At 43.9% G+C, this 21,036-nt stretch overlaps 1 protein-coding gene across 5 annotated transcripts in view; it reads right to left on the reverse strand.

Moving 5' to 3' along the window:
• The window catches only part of LOC101935706 (uncharacterized), a 117,441-nt gene that overhangs the window by 27,149 nt on the left and 69,256 nt on the right, over window positions 1-21,036 (reverse strand). Inside the window, exons 10-12 of one of the 5 annotated variants that reach the window (XM_065556559.1) lie at window positions 19,926-20,058; window positions 12,825-12,891; window positions 8,310-11,143 (exon numbers count right to left, since the gene is read on the reverse strand). In XM_065556559.1, the coding sequence (XP_065412631.1) occupies window positions 12,834-12,891; window positions 19,926-20,058 (191 nt within the window). In that variant the 3' untranslated portion in view covers window positions 8,310-11,143; window positions 12,825-12,833. Of the gene's footprint in view, window positions 1-8,303; window positions 12,892-19,925; window positions 20,059-21,036 lie in introns of those variants that run through there. The other 4 variants (XM_065556561.1, XM_005310616.5, XM_065556566.1 and 1 more) reach the window with 4 other exon arrangements.

Consider the following 21,036-nt stretch of genomic DNA (forward strand, 5'->3'; position numbering starts at 1 on the left):
CAGAACCAAAAGCTCTCTCTCTCCCGCAGGGTCACACTGTGCTCACAGGCAACTGCTTGGGCTTTCTTGCTTTTTGCCTCTGCCCCTCTCTCTGTGTTCTTGTCTGTCCCCAATTTCTGTGTGTTCTCTCTCACTCTCACCACACAAACACCTGGCTACAATACCACATGGTGCTAGTTTTTGGGCAGACTCTATTAGGCCTTGTTTTAAGTGTAGCCCCTTGTGTGTTACAACTATCTCAAGTGAAGAACAAGTTAAGGTTGCCAACCCTCCCTGGCCTGGAGTCTCCAGGAATTAAAGATTAATCTTTAATTAAAGATTATGTCATGTGCTGAAATCTCCAGGAATACATCCAACCAAAATTGGCAACCTTGTCAGCTTGAATGAGATTTTTAACTCAGCCTATAACGAGGTTTAGCCCAGCTCCCAACAACTCCCCTACCCCCCAGATTTTAGTTTTGCCCACGATCTCTATGAGGCCTAAAATAGTGACACCCCCACAAACCATCCCAAACAGGGAGAAAAGAAATAACTGAAAAAATTACAAATGATACAAGCTTAACTATTTACATATATACAGCGTCCTTCTGTCAGGATAGTTTCACACCACCAGCATAAAATAATTTTATTCCCACCCAAATCTCTTTGGGGCTTTTCTCTCTCTGATGGACTTTTTTTGAACTACCAAGGAAGGACCCCTTTCAATCAACTCCTAAGAATGCCTGTTGCTGCTGTGGAATTTGCTGGCTAGCGCAGAAACTGCCTATTCTGTTTGAGTAGGACACTCATTACTGTCACAACTTTTCCAGCCTAAGCTTCTACAGCTACATTCTCAGATTCAGGGGAGCGCCACGATGAAATTCTGTCCCCCTGATAGTGTCTCAAATGGTTCTTACGCATAACTTTGGGTTTAGACCTCAAACCCAAGGGTATCCTGTAAACCATTTCATTGATTTGGGTCAGTACAGTCCAGGCTCCCGCCCTTATCCAGTTTAGGGCTCCTACTCTTCTTTCTTCTAGGATTGTGGAACCAGACCAGGCCCCCTCTTTTAAAAATTTCCCCGTATGATCTTACATCATACAGCCTTTTCATTTTGTCAGAGACTATCCTTGAATTTTCCCTGGCAAAGGTGTGAACATTTTCAATTTTGGATTGTAGGGCTTCTACATAATCCAAATGGTCCAAGTCCCTCTGTTCCTCTTCAGAAACTCCACACCAGAGATTTGCTGGGGTCCTTAGCTCATGCCCAAACATATGGAGTGCTGGGATATGCTTTGTACTCTATTAGCCATCAAAAGGAATGGATTGTGCTGGTGCCACAAAACTAGCCAACTGAACCCCCAAAGTCCTATTGAACCTTCCCACCAGCCCATCAGATCATGGGTGTGTGCGGGTGTGCAGTAATTTCTCTCAAGACAATTTAGACTTTTGCTATAATAAGCAGCTACCCTCTCAAGTCCCCTGCATTATTGTGTCAATACTGCCCCCAAACCATAAGCACTAGCATCTGTGTCTAATATGAAAGAGGGTTTGAAACGTGATGAAGCCAAGACAGGTGCAGTCACAAGAGCCTTTTTCAACTCTGAAAAGGCTACATCATGCCCTGCTGTCCACTGAAATGGTTTCCCTTTCTCACCCAACCTATGCAGCGGTTTGGCAATATTGGCAAATCCACAAATGAACCTTTTGTAGTAGGAGCAGAGCACTATAAAACTGTGCACATTTGTGACTGTCTGGGGAGTTGGCCAGCTCTGTACAGCCTCAATTTTCTTTTGTCAGTGGAAATTCCCTCCTCACTAATTGTATGCCCAAGTAGCTTAACTCTTTTTGAAACAGTTGCAAAGTGACCACCTTCAACTTATCACAGACCATTTCTAAATGTTTTAGTTCCCGCTGAACTGTTTTAGCATGCACCAGAATATCATCTAGGTATATGGGCAGGCTGAGAGGGATGTGCCATATAATACATTCTTTTAGCCTCTCAAATGTGGCTGGTGTATTACACAAGCCAAAAGCCATTGCTTTAAATTGCCACAAGTCTTTTCCTGCTGGGAAAGCAGGTTTTTCCCTGTCTTTTGGATCCACTTCCACTTGCCAATACCCACTTTTAAAATCCAGTGTGGAAAGCTAGACTGATTCTGCTACAACATCTGTCTCATCCCTTTTTGCTACTGGTAACTGGTAAGGTGGCAGTTTAATGGGTTGGTTTCCCCCAGTATCACTCTTGTGCTGGATCAATGCACTACAACCTATATTTTTGTTGGATCTGAAAAACACCTCCTGATTCCTAACCAGAAAGTCTCTTATGCTGTTCTCAGGCTCCCTAAATAAGTGTACAGCACTGCATTAGAACAAGCCCAACAGAAACTCTGAGAGCTCACCTTCCTTCTCATAGTTTTCTTCTATACTATAATTTACCAGATCCACTGGCTTACATTTTGCTACTGCAGTTCCCCTTTTTACTATTTGCTGTTTGTCAGAAACATTCAGCAAATGAATCAGTTCTTGTATCAGATCCACAAGAACTTTAGCAGCTAAGATTTCCCCAAAACCCTGGGTCTCAAAACAGATTTCAACTAATCCCCATCTTTCCTTTGCTGGAAAGCTACCACAGCATGTAGCTGGTTTCTGCTCCCAGGAGCAGGATAATTAGTTCACTGCAAACCAATTACCTACAAACCATTCGTCTCACTTTTGCCCTATCTTAACAGAAAATGTCCACAGACTAAATTTATAAGACATCTTTCCCTTTTGGCACTAATTACACAGTTATTAGCCAAAATGAATCCAAGCCAATTATTATCCCATGTTGCCTTCTTGCTCAAATTTCAGAGGTCAAATCTTCAAAACCACTTTTTCCAGTTTTTGGAGGGGTGCCCTGGCCCCAGTCTCTGTCTCTATTTGAGACCAATTAGGTAGTTCAATTTTTGATCCCCTATTCCCTAGACTTTTTAGTGTGTCTGGTGTAATAACTTACATTTGAGCCTGTGTCAACTGTCCTTATACACTCAGTAGCCAACCCCCCAGTTACTATTGTTTAACTGCCCAGATCTATAAAAAAACTATGGGGTTGACTTGTGCTTGCACCAAGCTTTGCCCCTTCAGCATGATGTTCTACCATTTCCTGAACTGGGCGAAACACTTGCACTAGACATCTGTGACAGTCTGTCATGGCCTGTCTTAAATTTATAACTATCTTTCTTTTTGTGGCCAGTTTTGTCACAGTACCAGAATTTAATTGAATTGTGTCCTTTAATTTTTGCATTATTGCCAATTTTCCTAGTTTTACAAACCAAAATTAATCATTTGTTCTAATCATTTAATAAGGTCATGAACCAGATTAGAATCCCCTCTTTCATCATACATATCAGACATACAGCTGTACTTACAGGGCTCACAGTGATCAGCTTCCATCTTCCTCAATACCAGCTGCTTCCTTTCCTGGTGTACTGCTGCAAGGAAAGGTTCAAGTTTTGTGGCAAATTCCACAGGCTCTTCAAGTGTCTCTGGCCTCCTTTCGCTGATCTTGATTTGCAAGTCCAAGTCCAGCTGAGCATCTATGAATTGGTCCATTACCTCAGTGGTATCCTGATATGCCAGGAACACAAGTCTCTGCAGGTCCTCTATTAGTTCAGGTGAGGTTTCTTCTAGCCCCACAGCCTGAGCCCGAATCAGCTGACCTGGGCTAGCTGTGGCCGTGCCATGGTCTTTTTTATTGCAATGCAGACAAAGCCTTTCTGTCCATCTTTCCAGCCATTCATTTAGGGTACATCTACACTACAGCGGGGAGTCGATTTAAGATACGCAAATTCAGCTATGTGAATAGCGTAGCTGAATTCGACATATTGCAGCCGACTTACCCCGTTGTGAGGATGGCGGCAAAATCGACTTCTGCCGCTTTTTGTCGGCTGCGCTTACTACCACCTCCGCTGGTGGAGTTAGAGCGCTGATTCGGGGATCGATTGTCGCGTCCCGACGGGACGCGATAAATCGATCCCCGAGAGGTCAATTTCTACCCGCCGATTCAGGCAGGTAGTATAGACCAGACCTTAGACTATAATGTTGAACTGAGCCAAAGAAGCCTCGCAGGGAGCTTTTCCCTCAAAGTTTTTGCATCACTGGAGCTGGAATAGCCTGACATTTCCCCTCTGGGCCTCTGTAGGTTGCAAAAAGTGTAGAAAACTGTTGTAAATGTCCAGTTTTATCCAGGTCTTCTGGCTGGCTCAATTCCTTATCCAGGCAGCTACCTTCCACTGTGATTTGTGACCCTTTGATTTCCTTCAGAAGCTGAACTTTCAGATCCTTGCATCCTTGCTGCAGCTCATCTCTGTTAGCAAGTTGCAAGTTGGCAAAAGCTTGACTGGTCTCTACTATTTCATGGAAAAATGTCTGGTCTATGACAGTCAGGTTGCTGGTCACCTCTTGCCATTTCAGACTGGGAGTTTTGCAGCTGAGCTTCCCAACTTGTCTGGATTCTTTGAAATTATTGCTCCAACAGAGATTTGATCACCACCTGGATGTCAAGATTCAGCCCTTTCTGGGAATCCTCCACATACTGCTTTAGTTCCTTTTGTGAAGCCTCCAGCTCTTGGTTTAAATTCTTTTGTCCATCCTTGATTTCTGCAAGCATCACCATTATTTTCTCCATCTTGGTTCAACAGGAAGACCGGCTCACAATTTCTATTCTTAAAAACTGGATCACACCCCTAACTTCAGTGTTTTTCTGAAGTCGAAGTCGAAACTGATGGAATCTGGTATTTTCTTTGGTGCAGTCTTAGTTATTCACAAGGAATGTACAAAGTTCTGCTCCTCCAAATGCAGGAGGAACCAAAAACAAAAGGAGCAGTTTCTTAGATCACAGCCAAGCCTCTTTAGCCAACAGACCCAAAAGCTCTTTCTTTAGCTTTTTCCAGGATCACACTGTGCTCACAGGCAATTGCTAGGCATTCTTGCTTTTTGCCTTTGTCTCTCTATCTCTCTGTTCTTGTCTGTCCCGTTTGTGTGTTCTCTCATCCACACACCCAAACCCCTGGTCACAGCTTTTTTTTACAGCGGTTTGAACTTTGGTGTAAGAACATCCTTTGAAGAGCCAGTTGTCAAGGTAGAGGAAGACAATCACTCCCCATTGATGAAGTTGTGTGGCAACCACTGCCATGATGACTTTTGTAAACACTCTGGGGTGGAGGAAAGCCTAAAGAGGAGCACTTGATATTGAAAGTGCTCCTGGACTGACAACAAATCACAGAACCGCTCGTGAGAAGGCTGTATCGTGATATGAATATGTGCATCTTGTAGGTTGAGAGTTTTGAACCAGTCCCCCGGATCTAGAGATAGTATGGTAGCTGCAGGTATCACCATCCTGAACTTTTGTACTTTGATTAAGGTATTGACCATCCTGAGATCTAGGACTGGTCTCCATCTACCTTTCTTTTTTTGGGGAAACGAGGAAGTATGTGGAATAAAATTCCTTTCTTCTGTACTGTGCGGAAACTGTTCCACAGCTCCTATATGGAGAAGGGACAGAAACTCTTGTTCCAGGAGAGGTTCATGAGATGGGTCCCTGAAAAGGGATGAGGAAAATGGTTGGGAGGAGGGTGTAGATTGGAAATGGAAGAAGTTTCCTGATATTATAGCCTCCAGAACCCATCTGTCAGAAGTAATCTGCCCCCATGATTTGTGGAAATGGGAAAGACAATCTCCAAAAGGTGGGAGGGTGTGGGTAGCATGGTGCAGCACCAGGTCTGGAACATGGGAATGTTCATGATTCTTGATCAAGGTGTCAAAATGAAAGTTTGGCTGACAAGGACAGTTGAGTTGTCACAGATGGAGCAGTCAAGGATTTTCTTTTCTGAAACCTAGGTTTCTTTTTAGGGGGTTCTGACAAATATGTAGGAAGAAAATTGAGATGGACAAGATCACTGAGATGTCTGTGACCTACCAAATCTCCTTTTATTCGTAGCTGTATAAATCTTCAGTGAGCAAAAGGTCACCCTTGAATCTGTAGAAGAAAGTTAGGACTCATCTGTGTACTCACTGAAGAACTTAAATACACCAAAGGTCTTCTACTGTGCTTTGAACGTCTCTTGGGATTCTTGAGGATTGCAACCCCAAGGCTCAATGTATGACAACAGCCATGGAGATGGACCAATCATCTGTATCAGCTGCATCAAGAGAGGCTTGCAAAGTTGTTCTAGGATCTGTCCTTCACTAATGATGGCCTGAAACTATTGCCTGTGTTCCTGCAAGAGATGTTTAATAAAAGAATTAAACTTGCTATAGTTGATGTGGTTATATTTAGCAAGAATCACCTGGTAAATAGCAATTCTGAACTGCAGGTTGGCAGGCAAGTAGCTCTTGTAACCAAAATGGTCCAAGCACTTTCAATCTTTGTCATGCAGGGTGGTTTTCAAGTGATGTTGCCTGCTGCATTCATTTATCTCATCCACAACCAAAGAGTTACGACAGGGTGTGAAAACAAAATCTTGGAACACCCCTAGCCAGAATGTAGAACTTTCTGTCTGCCCTCTTTGAAGCTGGAGGAGCAAATTGTCTTGGCAAGCTCAAACTACGCTTCATATACAGGCAAAGCCACTTGTGTGGAAGATAGTGTATGAAGAACGTCCAATAGCCTACGCTGGGTCTCTTGAACTTCTTTTAATGGCATTTGGAATCAGCCACTCTCTTCATCAAATCCTGAAAATGTTTGAAGTCATCCATATGATATGGAGGAGGTATAACTGCCTTGTCCAGAGAGGATGATAAAGTATTCGTGGTGGGCAGTCTGCTCATCAGATCTCTTTTTCTTGCTCTTCAAATGATTCCTCTTGTGGTGAAGATTGATATGGAGGGACGGAGGGGACAGGAAAGCACGCCATCCAAGACCTAGGTGCCTTGGAGAACTGCTGCCCAAGGATCCCAATGTGCCCATTGGATAGGGCCCTAAGGACACAGAAGAGGTATCCAACCATGGTCATACCACAGAGGATGTGGAAGAATTCGAGGCTGTCTGTTTCTTGAAGTGCCCTCGAGGAGACAAGTTCAGGGGAGTCAAGCCTGGGTTGATAATCAAAGGAGCCTGGGATGGAAATTTGGGAATTAGAAGAGCTGTCATCTGCATAGTCAAAAAAGGGAGGTGCAGACAATGCATGAGTATTGGGTTGTCTGTCCCTCCCACGGGTACCAGGGAACCATTCAGTACCAATGATTGCTGAAGTATTGGAGATAATACAGACTGCAGTACTCGATAAGGGGGAATTCGGGTTCACTGAAGACAAATAAGTTACTGGAGAACCTAAACTACTGCAGTGCCAGTTGTATTTGTGCAGAAACCTGATAAGTCTGATCCGTAGGAGCCTGCAGTACTGAGGAGGGTGCAGATTGCACCAGCACCAGTTGAATGACTGGTCTGGGTACTGAAGAAGCAGTTGAGCACCATCTTCCTTGGTGCAGAATTGTTAGAGTCTCCAGCGCCTCAATCATGCTTTGATGGTACTGAAATGTGCTTTGGTATTGAGTGATAGGTATTGTGGGTTTCAAGTGTACTTAAGGGTTTTAGTGTATAGTGACCCTTGGTACTGAGGCCGCCTTGAGTCTAGGTGGTACCCTTCATGGGGTAGCTGATCTCGGCAAGGCAGGTCTTTTTGGACCAACTTTAGAGCTCCTTTTGGCAGAAGACTTTGCACTGTCACCTGCCCAGCTCTCTCTCAAAGGTAATCAAGCTGTTGCAGTTCATGGGGCACTGTGTTCACTCGAAGACCACTATACTAGATTTTACACTTCAATGACACGTGAGTATCCTCTAAACAGTGGATACAGTGCGAGTAGCTGGCACTAACTGAGAAGGACTCTGAGGAAGTGCGGCAATGTTTGAATCCTGGGGTCAGGGCTGGCTGTAGGGATGGGCAGTCTGTGCAAGCCATGCTGAGGGGCACCTCCAGAGCAGGGGTGTCCTGTCCCTCCTCCCCCTGCTGCTCTTCAGCTGTCTGCAGCTGTTTCTGCTCCTGTCCAGGAGCGACAGAAACTCCCTAAAAGTGGGAGGGCTACTGGCGCCAAAACAGTGGCCCTGCTCCCCCGTGCCACCCCTTCCCCTGAAGCCCAGCCCTTGCCACCCCTTCCCCCCAAGCTCTTGCCCTCACACTGCCACTTCACCCCAAGGCCCTGCCCTTGCACTGTCTCTTCCCCCAAGATCCTGCCCCCGCTCGCTCCTCTCCGCCCCCTCTCCCCCATTGCACACCCTCACAGCCAGTAAAAAGGGGGAGGGCATAGTCCTCCCACTTTTAAAACTGATGAAGCCATGGTCCCCTGGTCCCCCCTGTTCTAGTGCCCCTGCTCCTACCCCCTCACCTCCGCTTGGAGCTGCCCCTGGCCAAGCTGCTCCCAGGAGCCTCCTGTCTGCTGTGCCGGGGGGGTTGATGTCAGGGTGTCACCATTCCCCCACCTGTGTACCCAGTTTCCACTGAGCTGGGGTGAGGGGACAGGAGTTTGTGCTGTTTCCTCTGGGTCATGAATGGGAGCTGCTGGCCTCTGCTGCTGGGCTGAACAAGCTAGTGAGTGATTAAAGTGACAGTGCGCTGTCTCTCACACTCTCCCAACACACACTCTGTCTCTCTCTCTCTCTCACTCACACACACACACACACACTTCCCCAACACACAAACCCTGTCTCTCTCACATACCCACTTTCACACTCTCCCAACACACACACATTCTAGCTCTGTCACACTCACTCTGTCTCTCTCACACTCCTCCAACACACACTCTCTCTCTCTCTCTCACACACACACACACACACACACACTCTCTTACACTCCCCCAACACACACTTGTATTATTGTTGTTGTTGTTGTTACTTCTTTGTATTTCCTGTCAAAATGCACAAGGCACATATATTCTCTGTAATTTTATTCTTTCAAAGTTCATTAAGGATTACAGTGCTCTTATTTTAGTTTTTTGACTGGTCTGTGCATTTCATACGTTTAATTTTCTCTTATGCTTAAATTTAATTCTTTGAGGAGTTCTAAATTGCCTAACCTGTCCTGGCTGGAGTAATTATCATTATTACTTTTATTATCATATTGTGCTTTGTCATTATTTATTCATTATTATCCTCCTAGAATGTAAATTTAGCTTATACTCCCCCCTTAACAGTGCCAGTTTTAAAAAAATTGGCTAGACACATAACTTTAGACTTTGTGCAGATGAAGGCAGCTTATTTTCAAATTGTGTTTTTAGTTATATCTGTAAAATAACTTTAAAATTCGTATGAAAAAAAATGCAGTTCAAAGTATGATATTAATAGCAATGATGGAGTCAAATGTTAGTGAGTCACATACATGATTGTGATTGGTAAACATAAATGCCAAAATAATTACAAAAATAAATTCCCATTCTTAATAAAAAAGAAAAAACCCTTAATCACATATGTTAAAAATAAGTAAATATGTTTTTAGTGGAGTGAAAAACAATTGACTAAAATAGAGTAGATAATGGCAGTAACAGAGTGTGTCTGTTAAAGTAAGCAGATTTTTTTATTTTATTTATGTTTATTTATCTCTACTAAAGATAGTGTACAAAGTATCAAACTTGTACTTCTGATATCTATGTTAAAGCTTCATTACTGACCTCAAGGCTTGGAATTGGGAATATTTTGCTGTATTATTTCCTGATTGTTCTAAATTGATATGTAAATTTAAAATGTGGCTTCAATTGAAGTTTGTATATATTTTTTCTTCCTTTATATAGGAATTAGATACCCTGTCAGCTAATTCATAAGTTATTATCTGCAAAAAAACCTAGAATTTTCAGGTGCCTAAGTAGCTCCTGGAATCACAGTTAAAGTTGCTCCCCATCCCTCAAAATCCTGGTGAGCCAGGAGTGGCCAGAGGGCTGGGGGAGGGCCATGGGCTCTGGCAAGATGCAACCCCTGTGTGACAGCACAAAACCCGCCTTGAGCCGCATGCTGAGCACCAGGCACCACAAGCCACATCAGCAGCACAGCAGTAAGGGTGCCCATACACCATATACCATGCCATCCTTACTTCTGCACTGCTGCTGGCGGTGGTGTTGCCTTCAGAGCTGGGCGCCTGCCCAGCAACCACTGCTCTCCAGCTGCCCAGCCAGTGCTTAATTTGTGCCGAGGCTGAGCTCTGGCACCTCTTTCAATACAAATTAATCACTGGGGGGAGGCAGCAGGGCCTAGAGATGATGGGGGAGTTAGGAGCCCAAAGAGCCTATGGGGGGGAACCAAAATACAAGTTCACCCACGGTGCCATTTTCCCTAAGGCCAGCCCTGCCTGGGGCTTTAGGCATGCCCCGAGGAGAAAAAAAGCCCCTTCAGAGAAGGAGCGTTCTTTTCTCAGTGGAGGGAGGGCTAAAAGCTTCAGTTTATCAAACCCCCCCCACACACACAAACCCCCACATTAAACTATAAAAGTGAAACTAGTAGAGAAAGAAAACTAAACTAGACTACAAGGAACAAGCAAGGTAAGTAGCTGTGCAAGCTCAACTGTCTCAGGCCGAGGCGGTTGACAAGGAACTGTGGGTGGTCTGTCTGTCACGGCCCTTTATACCATTGGTGTGGGGTACAAGAGTAGCTAGGGTGTATGCGGAGACCAAATGTGCATGGCTACTGAAAATCTCCAATCGAAAGCACATGGGGGCATCCACACTTCAAGTGGATCACCCATAGGGCCATTACTCGAAGAAGGAAGTTTTAACTCAACCCATAACAAGGTTTAACCCAGCTCACAACAATGTTATATCCTGGAAATGAAAGATTCCATTCTGAAAAGCAAGTCTGAAAAATTGTATTGTGATATTTCATATTTATTGATTCTTGGTGACTTCCAGATAAAATCTGCTCACATTACAAGTAAAATGATGGGGGGATTTCTAACCCGCAGCCCTGTGGACTTAACCTGGGTTCTGAAAGGCAAGCTGGGTTCTTTTCTTGTCCTGTATCATCAACGGTATAGATTTTTCAAGCCCAATAATGTCCTTGGCTACAGTGCCATTGTCTTTACCGGATTTGCATGGACCCGTAATTGGAACTGAGTAAACTTTTCTGTAATTGGAACTGAGTAAATCTCTCTTGATTCACAAGAAGGACTAGAATCCAGCTCACGTTCTCAGCTGTGTTTATCCCTGCAGGGATAATAAGATTAATAAAATCTTATTTTTGTCACTGAAGAAAACAAATTTGGTTTTGAATACCCATAGCAAAGATTCAAAGAAAGACAGTACCATTTTTACACAGTCACTTTTCAGAACAGAATCATAGTTTAAAACCTAAGAAAAGGCTGTGGGTGGCATCTTGCGTGGTGCCCATCCACTAAATGCATGGAAAGAAATATTTATGCTTGGACAGGGATGCTATATTAGAAATAAATAAATAAATTTTAATTCTACCTAGTTTAGGACCTCAATGTAAACTATGAGACTAAGGATATTCTAGCCCACATAATTAGCTAAACAGCCTCCCATATGTCACACTATGAGCTACTGGTGACTCATAATAGCTATGGTGTATAACAATTACTGCCTCATTTTAGAATATTTTGACAGTTGTACTTTACACTATGTTGAACATTATGCCTAATATTTTGAAATGAAATTTTTAAAAGAAAAGAGTCTGAGAGGCCCACTACCCCTTCTAATTCATACTGGTGCTACTACCTCACCATACGAAACTTCACTCGGGTGCTCCAGAAAGCTACTGTTTGAGGTGGCAGAAGTACTGGTGTCAGAAAGGAATGTGCTACATAACTTTTTCTGGGCACTCACAGGAAAACTGGAGGGAAAGATTCTCTGTCCCAACAGGTAGAAAAGTAGGACTCAGGAGCTGCATTATAGGTGTGAGTGAGGCCCCTCCAGAGATTTTTTTATTTTAAAGACAATGTCCTTCCAGCCCAGGCTTTGGACATAAGGAGCATGGTTCCTACAGTTTTTCTGCTGAATGGAGTGAACTATTTTGAGTAAGAGGTAGGACAGGAGAGACTGAGTTGTATTAACAAGAACTGCTTTTAGCTACTTTTTAAATTTAAAAAAATGTAAACACAAATAAATTTCATTAGGATGAGCTGCACAGCAGAGTCACTGATCAGAGGGGTAGCCGTGTTAGTCTGAATCTGTAAAAAGCAACAGAGGGTCCTGTGGCACCTTTGAGACTAACAGAAGTACTGGGAGCATAAGCTTTCGTGGGTAAGAACCTCACTTCTTCAGATGCAAGTAATGGAAAAAACTCAGAGTCACTGAGTTACTCCTACCGCTGGAGTAACACAGTAGACTGGTCTCATACAGAATATGCTGTAATGAGCCAGGAAGACTTTTAATTTATTTCAGCTAGTTATGGAACAATGGTGAATTGGTTTCCTTATCCCCTTTCACAATTACATACTATAGGGTGAAGGACCTGGCTAAAACAGAAAGTGCCAGATCTCCAGATGCTGCATTCAGTGCATCAGGGCAAGCTGTGGCATAGGTAGACTAAAATCTTGGGAGGTAGAGAGGGCTGAGGATCTGGGTGACAACATTTTCACAAAAAGCCAGTGATTTCTCTACAAATGGACTGGCCAAATAGCCAAATGTTTGACAGTTTCATTCTCGATACTTTCCTCTGTGAAATATAGGCACGAGGGGGCTCCAATACACACAAAACATATTAAATAGTGAAATAAAAATGACAGAATCTCATCAAGTTAGCACTGGAGCTAATTTTGTGAAAGAGAAAAGCTAATTTTTATACCTGTGTCCCACAGGAAATATCACAGATGATCTTATTTAATGGGAAAAGCAAAGTGCGGCCATTGTTTGAAACTACACTTACAGAGAAACCTTACTTATTGGATTTGGTCTTGCTGGCTTCGGATTTCTTTTGCTCTGGCTTCTTCTTACTAGAGAAATGGAATAGAAAGTGCCATTTGTCATTTTCACCTGTCAATTATTAATCAGTCACAGCATTTATCTTTATATTGCATTGCTTTATACTCTGATATCAAAATTTCAAGGAAATGTTATTCTCATACTTAGAATGTCAAGTGTTGAACTTTATTTCTTAGTTTCACTGTTACAGTGGAAGATAAAAAAGAAGTTTAAGTAGGGTTACCATACGTCCTCTTTTTCCCGGACATGTCCGGTTTTTCGGCACTCAAACCCCCGTCCGGGGGGAATTGCCAAAAAGCCGAACATGTCCGGGAAAATGGCGGCTCTGCTCTTCCCCTGACTCTTCGGCTCTGTTTAAGAGCCGAGCTGCCCGAGCGCTATGGGCTTCAGGCAGCCCCCTTGCCTCTGGACCCCAGCCGCCGGCCGGGCACTTCCCCTCCTGGGCTCTGGTGGCGCAGGGTCCGGAGGCATGGGGGCTGCCCGAAGCCGGTAGCGCTGGGGCAGCTCGGCTCTTAAACAGAGCCGAAGAGTCAGCGGAGGAGCAGAGCCTGGTATATCTTGACTTTAGTAAGGCTGTTGATACTGTCTCATGTCACTTGCTCATAAACAAACTAGAGAAATGTAGGCTAGACAAACTTGCTATAAGGTGGGTGCATAACTGGCTGGAAAACTGTACTCAGAGAATGGCTGTCAATGGTTCACAATTGAGCTGGAAGGGCATATCAAGTTGGGTCCCAGGGGATTCCTGGGTCTGATTCCATTCAACATCTTCATAAATAAGGCTAAGATTAAGTCACAGAGGTCATGGAAGTCACAGATTTCATGACTTCCAGAGACCTCCATGACATTTTCCGCTTCAGTCTCGGGTTGGCGTGGCTGGAGCTGTCAGCCAGCAGAGGCCCTGGACCTCTGAGCCACCACGGGCAGCAGAGGGCCCCCGCAGCTTTCAGCTGCCATGGGTGGTGGGGGGACCCCAGAGGGAGTGTCAGACACAGTGGTGGCAGGTGCTGGACTCCCCCTTTACCTCCCGCAGCAGGGCTTGGGCTCTCATTTCCCCTGCCCCACACTGTCAGCCCCATTTTGTCACAGTTATTTTTAGTAAAAGTCAGGGACAGGTCATGGGCTTCTGTGAATTTTTGTTTAGTGCCCGTGACCTGCCCCAGACTTTTACTAAAAATTACCGTGACAAAATTTTAACCTTATTCATAAATGATTTAGCTAGTGGCATAGAGAGTACACTTATAAAGTTTGTGAATGATACCAAACTGGGAGGGATTACAAGGGCTTTGGAGGACAGGATTAGAATTCAAAATGATCTTGACAAACTGGAGAAATGGTCTGCATTAAATAGCATGAAATTCAATAACAACAAATGCAAAGTACTACACTTAGAAAGGAATAACTAATTGCACAAATACAAAATGGGAAATTACTAGGAAGGAATACTGCAGAAAAGGATCTGGGGATTATAGTGTATCACAGTGGTTTTCAACCTGTGGTCTGCAGACCCCTGGGAGACTGCAGACTTTTACATCTAAGATTTCCAAAGAGGTCTGCACCTCCATTTGAAAATGTTTAGGGGTCCTCAAATGAAAAAAGGTTGAAAACCACTGGTGTATCACAAACTAAATATGACTCAAAAATGTAATACTATTGCAAAAAACATGAACATCATTCTGGGATATCTTAGCAGGAGTGTTGTAAGCAAGACATGAGAAGTAATTCTTCCGCTCTACTCCGTGCTGATAAAGCCTCAAACTTGAGTACTGTGTCCAGTTCTGGGCTCCACACTTCCAGAAAGATGTGGAAAATTGGAGAATGTCCAGAGAAGAGCAACAAAAATTATTAAAGATCTAGAAAACATGATCCATGAGGAATGATGGAAAAAATTGGTTTGTTTAGTCTGGAGAAGAGAAGACTGAAGGTGGACATGATAACAGTCCTCAAGTACATAAAAAGTTGTTATAAAGAAGAGAATGATAAATTGTTCTCTTTAACCACTGAGGACAGGACAAGAAGTAATGGGCTTAAATTGCAGCAAGGGAGATTTTGGTTAGACAGTAGGAAAAAATTCCTAACTGTAAGGGTAGTTAAGCACTGGAACAAATTACCTAGGGAGGCTGTGGAATCTCCATCATTGGAGGTTTTTACAAACAGGTTAGACAAACACCTGTCAGGGATGGTCTAAATAATATTGAGTCCTGCCTCTGTGCAGGGGACTGGACTAAATGACTTATTACGGTTCTTTCCAGTTCTACATTTCTATGATTCTATGTTAATCTAGGAATGCCCAGATGGTTAGTATGCTAGGACAAAAGCTGGATAAATGGTTAGGATTTATTGCACTCCAGAGATTTCTTCACATAGCAACCCAGATAATGAGCAAGTAGAACTACTGCTTCTTCAAGGGGCTTTCTTGCAAATTTGAAGGATCAGTGACAGCAAGAAATTAGTGTTCTTTTACCCCTGGAATACGAAATAGCACTACTAAGGTCAAATATAGAGTTAAGGAGTCTGTTTATAAAGAAGACCCAGGATTCCATCCGTAGAGGGAAGTCTGAAATATCAAGTTCAACACTTGCTTTGAAGCTGTGGTTAAGGAAGCTTAAAAAAGATAATCTGAAGCTGTTCAAGATGTGGAGCCAAGTCATGATGCTTTTCAGTTCCCACTGAGGATATTGGACAGTACTAATGCAGCTTCCAAATGTTTAAAGCCCTACTGAGCAAAGTAAAAACTTCTGGAGGAATTACAAGTGACCCCTTATCTTTCTAGGTTGCTTCTTGTCCTTCTTGCCTCCCTTCTGCTTATGGCTCATCTTTTGCTTTCTTTTTTCTGTCCTCATTCTTCCATCTCTTCTGTACCATACAGCCATTTAAACAATATATATAGAGAGAATTCCTTGCTCTTCCCAATAATTAATTAATGTTGTACAGTACTTTGATTATATAAAGAGCTATGCAAATACCTGAAAATATTCTCTCCCCAATGAAATTATTTAAAAGACAATAAAATCTGCTGGGTTCTTAATTTACATAAGAACGGCCACACTGGGTCAGACCAATGGTCCATCCAGCCCAGTATCCCGTCTTCCGACAGTGGCTGGTATCAGATGTTCGGGAAATGAACAGAACAGGGTAATTTTCAAGTGATCCATAGTCCGGTCCCAGCTTCTGGCAGTCAGAGGTTGAGGGACACCCTGCACATGGGGTTGCATCCCTGACCACCTTGGCTAATAGCCACTGATGGACCTGTCCTCCATGAACTCGTCTAACTCTTTTCTGAACCCAGTTATACTTTTGGCCTTCTGAACATCTCTTGGCAATGAGTTTCACAAGGTGACTGTGCACTGTGTGAAAAAGTACTTCCTTATGTTTGTTTAAACCTCCTGCCTATTAATTTAATTGGTTCTTGTGTTATGTGAAAGGGTAAATAACACTTCCTTATTCACTTTCTTCGCACCATTCATGATTGTATAGACCTCTCCTTAGCTGTCTCTCCTAAGCCCCCGTTTTTTAAATCTCTCCTTATAAGGAAGCTATTCCATATCCCTAATCACATTTGTTGCCCTTCTCTGTACTTTTTCCAATTCTAATGTATCTTTTCTGAGAAGGGCTGCCCAGAACTGCACTCAGTATTCAAGGTGTGGGTGTACCATGTATTTGTATAGTGGCATCATATTTTCTATCCCTTTCCTAGTGGTTCCTAACATTCTGTTAGCTTTTTTGACTGCCGCTGCACATTGAGTGGATGTTTTCAGAGAACTATCCACAGAGAATGACTCCAAGATCTCTTTTTTGAGTGACTACAACTATTGTAGACTCCATCACCTTGTAGGTATAGTTGGGATTATGTTTTCCAATATGCATTACTTTGCATTTCTCAACACTGAATTTGATTTACCATTTTGTTGCCCCAACACTCAGTTTTGTGAGATCCCTTTGTAACTCTTCAGTCAGCTTTGGACTTAACTATCTTGAGTAATTTTGTATTGTCTGCAACTTTTGCCACACCTCACTATTTACCTCTTTTTCCAGCTCAACACAGGTCCAAGTACAGATCCTTGGGGACCCTGCTATTTATCTCTGTCCACTGTGAAAACTGACTATTTATTCCTTCCCTTTATCTATTAAACAATTAGTGATCCATGGGAGAACCTTTCCTCTTATCTCATGGCTGCTTACTCTGCTTAAGAGCCTTTAATGAGGGACCTTGTAAAAGGCTTTCTGAAAGTCCAAGTACACTATAGCCACTGGATCACTCTTGTCCATATTTGTTGACATCCTCAAAAGAATTCTAGGCGAGACAGGATTTCCTTTTACAAAAGCCATGTTGACTCTTCTCCAACATACAGGGAGTCCTCGGATTTACGACACAATATATATTCCTCTGAATTGCGTTGTAAGTTGAAACAGCTTTTCCCATAGGAATCAATGGAATGAAGGGGGGATTGGTTCCCGAACCAAGGCTTGATACACTATTTTCATCATTATAATCCAGATTTTTGTAATAAATTAATTATAGCTGACTAATGTTGCAACATCAATGTATTTACTGTACACTGTATTTTTTAAACAGCATTCAAATAAACATATAAACTCACATATGCTGCTCAGAATGCCGGCAACACAGGCTCAGAAAGCCAGGGAGAACGGAACACATGCTGAGCCTCAGTCAATCACTGTTCAAGCTTTCTGATTGGTTCCCAGCCCCGGGCCCAGCCAATCAAAAACAAGCAGCAACCCCACCCAGCAACAAGCTACCCTGCTGCCTCAAAGCCAATCAGAAACGACCCCTTCCAGCTCCATACCACTATAATGCAACCAGGAAGTGATTTCAAGTGAACTTTATGTAAATAGAGCGTCATACGTGCAAAACAAGCGCTGTAGGGGCAAAACGGGCAGTCAATTGAAAAGCGTCTTAAATGGCGTCCGACGAAAGTCGGGCAACGTAAGTCCGAGGACTCCCTGTATGGTGTTCATTTATGTGTCTGATAATTCTGTTCTTTACTATAGTTTCAATTAATTTGCCTGGTAATGAAGTTAGGCAACTACCTCTTGGACCAGATCCTGTGCTCCACTTAGGACTAAATCAAGAATTGCCTCTCCCTTTGTGGGCTTTAGGACTAGCTGCGCCAAGAAGCAGTCACTGATGGTGTCTAGAAATTTTATCTCTGTATCCCATCATGAGGTGATACATACCCAGTCAACATGGGGCTAGTTGAAATCCCCCATTATTGATTTTTTATTTTTATAGCCTCTCTAATCTCCCTGAGCATTTTACTGTCACCATCACCGTCCTGGTCAGGATGTCAGTAGTATACTCTTGTTATTCAAGCATGGAATTTCTGTTCATAGAGATTCTACAGTATTTTGATTCATTTAAGACTTATCCATCCATGATGTTCCCAGGCTCTTGCATAGCATGGCAGCCTATCTTCTGTGCTGCCACTGGCTACGCACCCCCCAGCCATGCACTCCTACCCAGCCCTTCTGTAGTATAATAAAGTTACAGAAGTAGATTGTATTGTATCTTATGCTGCTTTGAGAGGAATATGACACTCCTCCCCAACTTCACTCTGGTTCAGCTGGTCATTCGTCTCTTGATCTGCCGCTTACTACTTCTGAGGCCTGTAGCTTGCATCAGCTTGCAGACAGCCTCTGAGTCTAAAATATTTAAACAGCAGGAAAGAATATTGCTACTGTTCCCCTTAAGACAACCTTTCCTTACCAAATTTTGGTGGTTTTTCTGGAATTTCGCTCCCTTCTGCACCAGGGAGCAGAAGGGAGAACATTGTCCTCTATTGCTTCTTATGCAATGCCAATAAAATGGGCCCAGTCTCCCCTTCAACCACATATTCAACTCAATGGGAGTTCTGCTATATACCATAGGGGAGAGTTTGTTCCAACAGGCAGCTTGGTCTATCGGATAGGCCAATGGGCTGAAGCAAGAGATCTGAGTTCTATTTTTTCCTCTCTGGTGCTTGCCTGGTTGGTTCTTGCTCACATGATCAGGGTCTAACTGATCACCATATGTGGGACTGGGAAGGAATTTTCCTCCAGGTCAGATTGGCAGTGACCTTGGGGATTTTTTGCCTTCCTCTGCAGCATGGGTGGCCAGGCTATCCCCTGCCCTCCACCTTGTGCCTGAGACCCCTCCCCTCCCCTTCTACTTCCTCTTCCCCCCATAGAAGCCCAAAGCACCCCCACCGCAGCCCTGCGGCCCCAGCCCCGGACAGCTGGGAGTGGTGGGGTGGCGAGGCCCCAGCCCCGGTGCACTGCAGCCTCAGCGCCCACAGCCCTTGGGCAGCGCGGTCGTCACGTACCCAGCCCCCAGTCCTGGTGCTTGGGCAGCCAGCCCCGGAGTGCCGGGCAGGCAGTGCGGCCCAGCACCAGCCGCCCCAGCGGCCCTGAGTCCCCGCAGTAGGCATGCTGGCCTGGAGGCAGGGCAACGCTAGGCCGTTTGAGGAGGTACAGCCTCCCCTTGCCTACGATACCCACCGCCCATGCTCTGCAGCATGTCGAGGCAGGGTCACTTACTAAGATTATCTGGGTATTTCTTACTTAATCGTTTCCCTGCCATTGTGGGGGCCACAAGCACTGGTGCACCTCAGTTCTTCCTATTCTCTGCCTGTGGCACATAATAGTCTAGTCTCCTGTGGGCTGTAATACTGTGGTCTCATTTTGGTTGATGGGTTTAGTGGGAGGGTGCTGGGTGGTGATGGCCTGTGATATACAGGAGGTCAGATTAGATGATCTGGTGTGATCCCTTCTGGCCTTAAATTCTATGAATCTATTCCAGGCTCTGTCATGTGACCATGGGCAAGTCATTTCCCCGTCTAGGAACTGAAAATAATGATATTAACCTTTCTTCATAAAGCACTTGAGAGCTACGTATGAAACGCTCTACATGTATAAGCCAACCCCACCCCCAAAGTCTTGTGCACACACATGCACACAAAATAGAACTAACTATTTAATCAATTTGCACTTGACCACAGAGGTATTTAACCATACTTCACATTCACAGACACGGGATTATTCTTACCATGCATGGGTGCCAGGTGTTGATGCTACTGTTGTCTTTGAATCTATCTTCACAGGGCTTCTGGATGTCGTCCTTTCTGACCATTCTGAAGCTGCCCGTGTAATTCTTAGAATCCTCTCTGAAATCTCGTTGGCTAAGGAACATATAACCATGTGCAGGATTTAGCTCACTTTCGTACCCCAGCATTGGTTTCACATTTGTGATATGCTAGTTGCAGTGTTTTCTCAATTTTCTCATATAATTTTGTATGTGTTCCACTGTTGTGCTAAACTGTAACCTTTTTCTGATTACTTTCACAGAACACAATAGTTAAAGCTCCAATTATATTTATATGAATGTTTTCTAATCTAATCTAAATGGAAACCCAGTGACACCTATTGGCAATGATAGCACTGGTACAGCAATAGCTATGAAGGCAACTTTGCTTCCTGCTGCTATAGGCAAGGTCCTTCACATTTGCTTCAGAAATGAAATTATAATCTAAACTGGCATGTTGACTCTGAATCTAATTCTTACATGCAGCTTGAGATCCTGTTCAAAATCTCCCTGTGCAGCATTTTTAGTCTAGATGTAAGCTGTGAGTAAAATGGGGCCAGATCATAAGTTTAGGATCTGCCTGCAGAAACGACCATCTGCACATGGATCTCTCCCTCTCCGTGCAGAAAAGGGTCAGCTGCTGCCACAGCAATATTTTCCCCCTTCTCTTGGATTCAACATTTGTGCTGTTTCAGGAATCCAGGAGGGCAGGGCTAGGAAGTGAGCAGGAGGAGTGGAACTAGGGTGGTGGATGCACATAAACACACACACCACACAGCTCAAGCCCAAACATCCATACCACAGTTAAACAGCCCTTTAGCCCAAGCCTCACGAGCCTGACGTGGGTCAGCCTCAGGTAATTGTAGTACAGACATACTCTTAAAGGGTGGGGAGTGAAGGGTCAACTAGGGAGTCCCTTGCAGTGCAGCTCCACTGAGGCAGGGGCAGAGATACAGGAACCCAGAGTTGATTCAGAGGCCCAGAGTTCCTCAAAGATGCCCTGTGACCTGGAGGATTAGCTCTGATCTTGGAGGTTCATGGTATTTGTGAGCTTTACCCTTGTTTGTTCCACATT

This window comes from Chrysemys picta, chromosome 1 (genome assembly GCF_011386835.1).
Source record: "Chrysemys picta bellii isolate R12L10 chromosome 1, ASM1138683v2, whole genome shotgun sequence".
In the NCBI taxonomy this organism is placed as follows: domain Eukaryota; kingdom Metazoa; phylum Chordata; order Testudines; family Emydidae; genus Chrysemys; species Chrysemys picta.